This window comes from Zingiber officinale, chromosome 5B, assembly GCF_018446385.1.
Source record: "Zingiber officinale cultivar Zhangliang chromosome 5B, Zo_v1.1, whole genome shotgun sequence".
Classification (NCBI taxonomy): Eukaryota; Viridiplantae; Streptophyta; class Magnoliopsida; order Zingiberales; family Zingiberaceae; genus Zingiber; species Zingiber officinale.
The window spans coordinates 78,478,225-78,490,495 of NC_055995.1; the positions used below are offsets into that span (position 1 = coordinate 78,478,225).

The 12,271-nt window shown below is 24.7% G+C and overlaps 1 protein-coding gene across 1 annotated transcript; it reads left to right on the forward strand.

Annotated features, from left to right (window-relative positions):
- The first annotated feature begins 5,144 nt into the window (after nucleotides 1-5,144).
- LOC121986759 (zinc transporter 8-like) lies at nucleotides 5,145-10,010 on the forward strand. Its single transcript, XM_042540699.1, has 4 exons — nucleotides 5,145-5,195; nucleotides 8,774-8,850; nucleotides 8,930-9,083; nucleotides 9,705-10,010. Exons 1-4 carry the CDS (start codon nucleotides 5,145-5,147, stop codon nucleotides 10,008-10,010), a joined length of 588 nt encoding a protein of 195 aa, XP_042396633.1.
- Nucleotides 10,011-12,271: the final 2,261 nt, after the last annotated feature.

Here is a 12,271-nt window from a genome sequence, read left to right on the forward strand (position 1 = left end):
AAAATATTTTATCAACTTAATTAAAATTATTTGAATTTAATCAAAATAAGAATCATTAATTAACTATTATACATTATAACTGGTGGTATAAAAGTGAAATTATTATCTTAACGATTTCTTATGATCTTATAGGGATAAATTATAAGGGCTTTCAACTTTAGCCAAGTGATTTTTCTAAATATAAGATAATCTAAAATGATATTTAGATATGTCAGGATTGAACTATGCCTCATGCTGATAAATCCTGCCTGAGTACCGACTTGACTACATCCGTAGGCTATTATTTTAATATCGTACTAACATTATTTGGCTGGAATAAAAGTATCTTTGGTATGGAGTATTATTTTGAAGGATTTTTTTAATAAAAAAAATCCTTTTCATTTTTTAATCTTAATTTTTTTATAATGTTGAATAAATATATATTTTTTTAAAACAAGCCAAATAATAATAATAATAATAAAAGTATAAAAAAATCATGGCCAAAATCAAAAGGATGTCTTTAATTATAATAGTAAAAAAGATTATTATTATTTTTTATAAAATGACACTTTATCATATTTTTCATATTCAAATACCTTTATTTTCATTAGTGTTGTAGTAATATATCTTACAGCTAATCTTATCTTTCATACTCATATTAAATATATAAAAATTAAATTTTATTTTATTTATGAATGTGTAACAATTTAACAGTTATTCATCTTTTATATTTTTATTGAATATTAAATTACTGATATCTTTACTAAGTCATTATCCGAATCAAATCATCAAATCAAATTAATATTATAATTAATAAAATAATTCTTTATAATTATTATAATAATTCTTAGAATAATTCTATTATTTATTAATTAATTAATTGACAAAATACTTCATAATATTATATATGATACTGTCCTTAAGATAAATATTAATGAACAATAAATTTTATTATCGCTCTCATATTATTTCTTTTTCTCTCCCTATTATTCGTCTCGTATTAATAGGTGTTATATTCACTTTGGTACCACTATTATAATATATAAAAATAATAATTCAACTTGGTTAAAAATTTTAAACATAGTGACTTTTATATCAAAATTTTTTTTCCAACATAATTACAATTACTCAAACTTATCAAAATCCTTTAACAATATTATTACAATGTTATAATGGCTAATTAATTATTACAACAATTTTATGATAACTTTGACCGTGTTTAAATGATTTTAATAAATTTGACTAATTTTAACCAATTTAGTAGAAAATTGATATAAAAAATACCCTATGTATAGTTTTTTTAATGAAATTTTTATTTTTAATTTATTATAACAACTATTTCATTGTTGTTAGTTGCTGTAATAGTACTAGAATAGGGATATCTTGTATGAAAAATATAGTAAGGTATTATTATTTTTTAATTTTTTTATAATTATAGATGCCCTTTTAACTTTTGCGAAACTGAATTTTCTTAATTAGCCCCTTATAAAATTTTAAAGAAATATTAAGCCTCAAAAAGTAAACTTGCATGGTTCTATATACAAATTTGAAATTATGCTAAAACGTATTAATTACATCACATACTTTTTAAGTTTATGTGGAAATCAGAAATCTCACTCTCCGACCCTCTAAGTTTTTGGAAATTTCATTTCTCCTATTATAATATTTGCAAAAACATTTTGGCTACGAAATGGAATAGATTTGAGAGGTAACGTTCCAATTTTACAAACATATGAAATTGAAATAAAATTTAAAAACAAATAGGAGGCAAAGTTGATTTCTCTCAAAGTTTAATATCGCTGCTTCCTTCTCATCCACATAGGCCTATTATAGTTATCACCCTACCTCTTTTATATATATATATATATATATATATATATAAAAGATTTTAATTGGAGATATAGATATATTTTCAATGTAAAATTATGTATATGTTATATATGGACAGATATAAGAGATCTGATTTAATATTAAATTAATGACTAATATAAATGATAAAATTTTGATATCCTACACTCCCTTTGCGCACAGTGCACGACTGTGCGCACGTAGAGGATATCACTGTTTTAATTTTTTTAATTTTTGAATTAAAAAAAATAATTAAAATATTTTTTTAAAAAAAATTTATTTCTAGGGTTCAGTCTTTAGATTATAATTTTTAAGTTATTTTTTTAGATTTTACCTTAAGGGTTCAGGCTTCCTAATTATGTTATAGTGTTTGATTTAAAAAAAATTTAAAATAAAATAAATTTAAGTATTTATTGAGTATTGTAATATGTTGAGGAGATATATTAATATATTAGAAATTTATATAAGGAAATATTAATTTTTTTAATTGATTTTTTAAATTTAAAATATTAAAAAAAATCAAAAAAAAAAAACTGAGTGATCTCCTGTGCGCGCGCATAGTCGCGTACTGTGCGAGCGCGCAGGAGATCACTCCTTGTAAATGATATATTATTTATATAAAGTAAATGTAATGAATGTGTATATTTTAGAAAATTATAATATGTTAATTATTATGTATACATGATATGAAAATATATAATTTGATTCAATATTAAATTAATGATTTAGTATTAATAAATTCTAATATGAATTAAAAATATTATCATGTATAGCTAATATATATATGGATTTATTAAATAGAATTATATAACCATGATATAGGTTTATATCAAGATCTATAAGAATAATATATAGGACTTATCATTTAGAAATCTAACTAGTAAGTAAATAAAAATATATGAATTTAAATGCCAACATACATGCCTCACGTTAATTAAACACCTAACCAATGAATTTCAACATTTCATCACATACAAATTATATATGTATATATGGAAAATTATATAATTATGATATGGATAAAGGATAGAGACAAAAATTTAGTATGAGGTTTTATATAAAAATATATATAGGAATTAAAGAACTTAGCATTTAGGAATAAAACTTAATATATAGAAATTCATCTAAATTTTAAAGATGAATATAGAAATTAAATATATAACGTTTAATATGTAATATAAAGGTATGTCTAATAAATTATAATATGTGAATTAACTATTATGATATGGATATCCAATTAATATGGAAATAAAATATTTTATATGATATAAAATACATAATAGGAGCCATATAGTTGGAAACGTGTAAATTATAATATGAAAAATATATTTTATAAATATGTATATGTAATATGTAATATAAATTATATAAGAAATGTATGTATAATAAATTTTAATATGTAAATTAAATATTACTATGTATATATATGATATAGATATGGATATATATAAGAAATTTTATCCAATATCAAATTGACGGCTTGATATATATATAATAAGATTTATATGACATAGTTGATAGAATTTAGATAAAATTAGCGCCTCCACTTTATATAAAAATACACACCTAAAATCCAACTTGGATATTCATTGCCGACGACCCTAAAAAGATTTTCCCCACCCTTTGTTTCTCCACCTGTACTAGAGTTTCAAGGTAAGACAAGGAGTAATAACTAAGTACTTAAGGCATAATCTCTAACTTGTAATGCTCTAGTTAGTTTCTATGATTTATAAATTTTGGATACTAAGGATTGATATTTAATGTTCTAGTTTAAGTTCTCTTCTTGAGTTTCTTTTTAAGGGTTTGTACGTCGTTTATAGAGTTGTAGTAGGTGTGGAAAATTACTTGATGATACATACGGACAATAATGTCTCATGACCATGCATGTTATGGATTTTTCTTATATATATGATAAATGTTTGATTAAGCTATTATAGTATAATTTAATCATGGACTATAGGGATAGGTTCAATCATGTTTTAATGATAATATACATATTTGTTGCTATACTTTAATATGTTAAGGGTGAGTAAGTGCATGTATGGTTTTGGCTTCTAGATTTTATGCTGTTTATGATATTTTATGAAATTATATGCATATGTGTTTTATGCTTAAGTGTGTTAATAGTGCTCTATAAAAGAATAGATATGCTTGTATGGGTTGGCTTTAAGGTTTTGAAGAGGGGTTATAATAGGTAAATACGATGTCAAAGTGCAGAGTATGTACAAGTAATTTTTTTTAAAAAAATCTTAATGTTTCTTCTTTACCTCTATTACCGAGAGATAAATGTGCACAATTTCATATTTAGAATTATAATTCAAAATATATATCATAACTTTCGTAATTATGATTTGTTATAAATCAACCTTGTCTTAAATTAAATTTTAATGCTTAGCCAACAAGGAGATGTGTCACTCACCATAAAGAAAAGATTAGTTTAAAATTTGTAAATCAGGTTTGTTTTCATGCATGTCTTTAAAACAAATTGAATAAAGTAATAAGTGAGTAACCCGCTTGTGATTTGCTTTGTTAAATGGAATAATTACTTTCATGTAATATTTTCCCCAGCTTGGATTTACACAATTGTTTTGTCCAGTATCTAGATTTATTTTTTTATTCCTACTCATTTTACGTTTTTGAGTTAGGTTTCGAACCTCTAGATTAGGTAAGTTCATGTTGCTTCTTGTTTCTTATTATGATAACCTTGAATACTGATGAATGAACCCACTTATGATAATTTTTCATGCTACATGTATTTTTGGAATTTTAAATTAGGAAAACTTATGTTTTCTTCTTGCTTGATATCATGATAATTTTACATGCTACATATATTTTTAGAAATTCTAAAAGAAAGTTTATATTTTCTTCTTATTTGATATCATGATAATTTTTCATACTACATGTATTTTTGGAAATACTAAATTAGGAAAGCTTATGTTTTCTTCTTACTTGATATTATGATAATTTTACATGTTACATGTATTTTTAGATTTCTAATATAGGAAAGTTTATGTTTATTCTTACTTGTCATCAATTTTATATGCTACCTGTGACGTTCGGATTCTAGTTTAGAAAAAGGGTTGTATTTAGTATAGTTAGGCTAATGTTTCCTCTTCTCATCATGATAACTTTAATTGCTCCTGAAATGAACCTTCTTACTTATTATGCGCATGTACATGTTTATATTCATGGCTGTATAGTGATCATCCTTATGTTTATAATTACACTTATGTCTATGCTTATGAGATACATGTGGTTAGTTGTACTCGAGGACCTAAGCTCGGGAAAGCATACCAAATCTTGTTATGTGTTAAGTCATGAACCGGGGATCTAAGCCAGGGGAGCTTGCCAAATCATATTCTGGGATGGTGATATGATCCGGGGACCTAAGCCCGGTGAGCGCGCTAGAATCAAACAAGATATGTTCTGGGATGGTGGTATGATCCAGGGACCTAAGCACGGTGAGCGCGCCAGAATCAAACAAGATATGTTCTAAGATAGTGGTATGATCCGGGGACCTAAACCCGGTGAGGGCGCCAAAATAAAGAGGGACTCCGGTCCTAAGTTCGGACCCCTACCGACCTAGCGCTAGGGTAGTTGTCTGATCAACAACTTATGTCATAGTACTGCTAAGTGCAACTAGGCCACCACAACAGTATGTTTATAAGTACGCATGCAAGTATGTTCAAGTCATATTTATGTTTATGCGTATGCTTATGTTTACGTTTATGTTTATGTTATGTTTACGTTTATGTTTATGTTTATGTTTTGGTCTACGTTTATGATAATGTTTATTATTATGTTCATGTTATGTCTGTGCCTATGGACATGCTCATGATCTAGTTTATCATTATGCTTAGTTCATCTACCATGCTTACCTTTATGTTGTCATGCTTATGTCATTGCCTATGCTTGTGTTCATAGTATGTAAGTAGAGAGGTCTTAAGTTACCTTTGATGTGCTTTCCCTTAGTACACTAGATTATAGACGCTAACTAATGCATAACATTATTTTGAACATGCTGAGTCTCTCGACTCACAGTTTATATCTTTTTTTTTTTCCAGACAATGAGACGAATGAGATAGGAGACATTGACCAGTGAGCCAGCTCGGAATAAGGGTAGTACAACCCGAAGGTCTTCTAGATTAATTCCATATTTAGTTATGTTTATTTTTCTTCAAGTCATTTATGTAATATTATTTGAACCAAGAATCGCTATGGAAGTATAAGTATGTGGCGTCAACAGTTTATGTATTATAAAAAAAAAAGAAAAAAAAAACTAGGGACGTTACCCATACAATCCTGGGTGGAAGAATCATCCAAAATTCTCTTATAGAAATAATCAAGAATAAGGACATCTATGGGGGCTAGACCAAGTTTCCAGCCTGGACAACAAAATTTTTAACAACAACCTTCTCAGAACAATCAAATTTCTATATTGGAGTAAATGATTGAAGAGCTCATTTTAAGTCAAAACGAAATGAAGCAAGAATTAAAGATGTTAACTCAAAGAATGAATAATTCAGAAAAGATCCAGAAAATTCAAACACATATTCAAGACTTATGTCCTTTAGGAGTTATTTCTGTACAAATTAATCAACTTGAGCAATGTGATGTCATCATGAGTTACAATCAGAGACAAAACAATCCATATTCAAATACATACTATAATATCCGCATCTATAAACCAATGGTTAATTAAGAGGGTTTGTTCAATTGAATTAATAATTTATTAATATAGATAGATTTAAATTAATTAAGTTAACATATAATTATGGATTAATCAATTATATATAATAATATATTATGTATAATATAAAATATATGATATAAAACGTGTATATAAGAAATTATAATATATGTATATAGGAATTATAAATGTTTAATATTGTATGTAATATAATATGTATATAAGAAATGTGTAGATAATAACTAAAACATTTAATATGAAAATATATTATATATATATATATATATATATATATATATATATATATATATATATATATATATATATATATATATATATGAAAATTTGATCCATATAAATAATATAGGAAATATAAAGTATATAGCATAAATAATAGAAATAAGAATATATATATATATATATATATATATAAAAGGATTTGTTATCCTACACGACGTTACAGTATATATATATATATATATATATATATATATATATATATATATATATATATATATATATATATATATATATATATATATATATATATATATATATAAAAGGATTTGTTATCCTACACGACGTTACAGTGCGTGACTGTGCACGTCGCGCAAGGATAACAACTGTTTTTATTTTTTATTTTTTTAATTTATAAATTAAAAAAAAAATATTTTTTTAAGAGTTCATTTCTAGGGTTCAGGCTTTGGTTATAGTGTTAAAGCTATTTTTTTTTTAGATTTTACCTCTGGGGTTTAGGCTTCCCAATTAGGTTATAGTGTTTGATTTAAAAAAAAAAATAAAATAAAATTAATTTAAGCATTTATTGAGTATTGTAATATGTTAAGGGGATATATTAAGGTATTAGAAATTTATATAAGGAAATATGAAATTTTTTAATTATTTTTCAATTTAAAAATTAATAAAAAAATAAAAAAACGTCGATTGATATGCTGCGCGCGCACAGTCGCGCACTGTATAGGCGCGCAGCATATCAATCCTCACATATATATATATATATATATATAAATTATGTATATGATACATATGGACAGATATAAGAGATTTGATTCAATATTAAATTAATAACTAATATAAATAATATATTATATATATAAAGTAAATGTTCATATATAAGAGATTTTTTAGAAAATTATAATATGTTAATTATTATGTATACATGATATGGAAATATATAATTTGATTCAATATTAAATTAATGACTTAGTATTAATAAACTCTAATATGAATTAAAAATATTATCATGTATAGCTAAAATATATATATATATATATATATATATATATATATATATATATATATATATATTTATTTATTTATTTATTAAATAGAATTATGTAATTAGTAAGTAAATAAAAATATATGAATTTATATACCAACTTACATGCCTCTCCATCAATGAATTTATATGCCAACTTACATGCCTCACGTGTAAACACATAATCAATGAATTTCAAGATTTCATCACATACAAATTATATATTATATATGCATATATGGAAAATTATATAATTATGACGTGGATAAAAGATAGAGATAAAAATTTAGTATGAGGTTTTATATAAAATTATATATAGAAATTAAAGAACTTAGCATTTAGGAATAAAATTTAATATATAGAAATTTTAAAGATGAAAATAGAAATAAAATATATAACTAATATGTAATATAAAGGTATGTCTAATAAATTATAATATGTGGAAATAAAATATGGATATCCATATTTTATATGATAACTATAGTATCATAAATATATTTTATAAATATGTATATGTAATATGTAATATAAATTATATAAAAAACATATGTATAATAAATTTTAATATGTGAATTAAATATTACTATGTATATATATGATATAGATATGGATATATATAGGAAATTTTATCCAATATGAATATAAATATAATAAGATTTATATGACATAGTGATAGAATTTAGATAAAATTAATGCCTCCACTTTATATAAAAATGCTCACCTAGAATACAATGTGAGATATTCATTATATTCATTGCCGCCGGTCCTAAAAAGATTTCCCCCACCCTTTATTTCTCCACCGATATTCATTGCCGTCGGCCCTTAAAAGATTTCCTCCACTTTTTATTTCTCCACCGATATTCATTGCCGTCAGCCCTAAAAAATATTTTCTCCACTCTTTATTTTTCCATCGGTAATAGAGTTTCAAGTAAGTTTAATTACCTAACTATTCTTTAATTACCTATGCTTCACATATGTAGGGATGCGACTACGGCGAAGAGAAGCGGACGGATGACTCATTATCAAAGACTCAACTAATTCGCCATCGAATTATCGCTTGCAATTACATTCATTTCAAAATTATATTATTTCCATATCTTTCTTAATAATTTGATTATTTTTTTTAAAACTAATGGACAGGTTCTGGAGTTGGGAATTCTAGTACATTCCGTGATCATAGGGATTTCATTGGGTGTATCTAACTCTCCATCAACCCTAAAACCTCTCTTGGTTGCCCTAATTTTTCACCAGTTCCTCGAGGGCATGGGACTCGGAGGATGCATTTCTCAGGTACACATTGTTCTCAGCTATGAATGTTTAGTTACCTGTGTAATCAATTTATTTATTTTCCTTATAATTCATTTAAAAGTTGAATTTACCATTAAACTCCATAGCTTAAATGTGATGACCAATCAATCGTACCATGAAAAAAATAGTGAGCCTGCCTTGCACATCTAGTTCTTTACTTTTGTTGAAAAGAATTAAACTCGTAGTGAATGCATTTTTTTCATTTCTATGATTGGTAGATGCAATAATTGTTCATCCATTATGTTTGTTTGCAAGTTTACTATTAAAATTCATAGTGTATAAAAATAGTAATGAATTAATAATAGCATGCCTACTTACCATTATGATTTATCATCTAGTTCTTGGCTTTGAGTTCCAATGTTTTCGAACCCAGAAGGGATTATATTGGCTCGAACTAGTTCAACCCATTATAATTTTTGAGTTATAAAGTGGTAAATTGGTTGGTTCAATCAAATGTTATAAGAGAGCAATTATTTACAAGTATCAATGTTTGATTGAATCATGCAATAAGTATACTACTTTTGTTTGTGTTTCATTTTTTTCTATTATAATGTTAAGGTGACAACATTAATCCACACTGTATTTCATCATATATATACACAGGCAAGGTTCAAGGTGAGATCAATGCTAACAATGGGACTCTTCTTTTCTCTCACGACGTCGGCCGGGGTCGTGATAGGCATTGGAATATCGTCCGTTTACAATGAGAATAGTCCCTCGTCCTTGATCACTCAAGGAATACTAGATTCTGTAGCTGCTGGAATTTTGATCTACATGGCGCTTGTCGATCTCCTTACTGCTGATTTTATGAACCCTAAAGTACAGAGTAATGTAAAACTTCAGGTCATGATCAATTTTGCCTTGCTACTGGGAGCAGGATTGATGTCACTTCTTGCCAAGTGGGCTTAGAGACTCTTCCTAATTTTAACAGTTTGGTTAGTGCACATGTTGTGACGTGAATTATATATGGCGTTGCATACTTTGCCCTTTAACAAAGAGTTTTACGATCCATTATCTCTTTTAATTTGTTATTAAGTTCAATTGCCTTCATCGATTAATTGATTCATGAATTGGTAAAAGCATCACTGCCAACGTCGATGGAGATCAGTGATAGCGAAAATCTTCGTAGCTTGATTGCACCCATTAGCAATTTCACCGATTAAATTATTATTTTTTTCTTCAAAGTTTGAACTAGTGTGGTGACGTTGGGTGATTAGGATCCTTTTTTACTTCTGGGATATAATTAGTCGACCACTACACCAATTAAGGGATATTATAAACAAGCTACTCTCAATTTTTTCTCTATAAACAAGCTACTCTCAATTTTTTCTTTAAAAGGGTGCATAATTAATAGATGTTGAACTTCTTAAATAGACTTCGTCTATTGTCCACTGTGAGTACTTCTTGATTTATTCTGATTATTGATGAAAAAATTATATAGAATCGTAATCACCTATGATTAACTGGATTTATATTTTTTTTAAACAGTTATTATATAAAGATGGAATAAAGTGAACATTGTGATGAGTTAAGATCCTCAATTAGAGCATATTTTTGAATATATTTTTTTTTAAATTAAAAGTGTAATTTTGTTTTTTATCCTAATAGAACAATATTAATATATTAATTTATAAAAAAAACCAAGAAAATCTATATATGGCTGGTGCTATAAAAAAAAGTTTAGGGCTTTATTTTTAGCGTACGTTTAGTTTAGGGTTATCCTTGATAACCTTGATTATCTATCCAAGGTTATCAACAAAACCCTACTATGTAATCGATCATTCTCAGCAAAAGGGGCATGTAACCCGGAATCAGAAAACCTCAGAAAACTGAGGTTTTTCTAAATTCCGGGGTTAACGAAATTTTTGTACGCAAAATACCCTCGAATAAGAGAAAAATGTGATAAAAAATAAAAATGTAAAGGAAAAAGGAAAAATATAAAAAATAAAATTAAAAACTTAAAAAAAATAAAATAATAAAAAAAATTAAATAGGAAAAAAAGTTAAAAAATGAGAAAAAAACATAAAAAATAGAAAAAATGTAATTTTTTTTAAAAATAATAAAAAATGTAAAAAATATTAAAAAATAGGGAAAAATAAAAAACATAAAAAAATAGGGAAAAAATAAAAAAAAATAAAAAAACTAAAAGAAATAAAAAAAATATAAAAATAAAAAAAAACATAAAAATAAAGAAAAACATAAAAAACAAAAAACAAAAAACATAAAGTTTAAATAATAATAATAATAATAATAATAAAAATAAAGAAAAATAAAAATAATAATATATATATATATAGTTGGTTTTGTAATTAAGGATAATATAGTAAAATATTAAACTAGGTTATTCATTAAAATATTCAAACAAATAAGTTTTTGTTGCATTAGGAAAAAAACGTAAAAAATGAGAAAAAACATAAAAAATAGAAAAAAATGTAATTTTTTTAAAAAAATAATAAAAAATGTAAAAAAATATATATATAAAAATAAAAAAAAATAAAAAAACATAAAAATAAAAAAAAATTTAAAAAAAAAGTAAAAAATATTTTTTTAAAAAAAATAAAAAAACGAAAAGAAATAAAAAAATAAAAAAAACATAAAAATAAAGAAAAGCATGAAAAAAATAAAAAAATAAAGTTTAAATAATAATAATAATAAATAAAAATAAAAATAAAAATAATAATATATATATAGTTGGTTTTGTAACTAAGGATAATATAGTAAAATATTAAACTAGGTTATTCATTAAAATTTTCAAACAAATAAGTTTTTGTTGCATAACTTATGTTGAACCAAACAATATTTGATTATATTTTATTTTCCATAATCTTAATTATGTGATTATTTAATAATCACATAATCAAAATTATACATGATAACTTGAATCAAATGTACTAAAACTTGAATCAAATTTATCCTCAGTGATATACCTGTTTTTGGTAATTGATAAAAGTTAGTTGACGGGTAAAATATTAATAAAAGAGGAATAGCATTAATATGTCGACATTGTTTTGACTTTATGTGTTTCTGTGCCGTTAATTCTAGATAACGAGTTGGCTTATTTATAATTTTGACAGTCATGATGTTTTTATGTATATTTTTTTTTATTTATTTATATTGTCTATGAATTTTTTTTTTATAGAATCATATTCATCTCAGATTCAATGTTAATT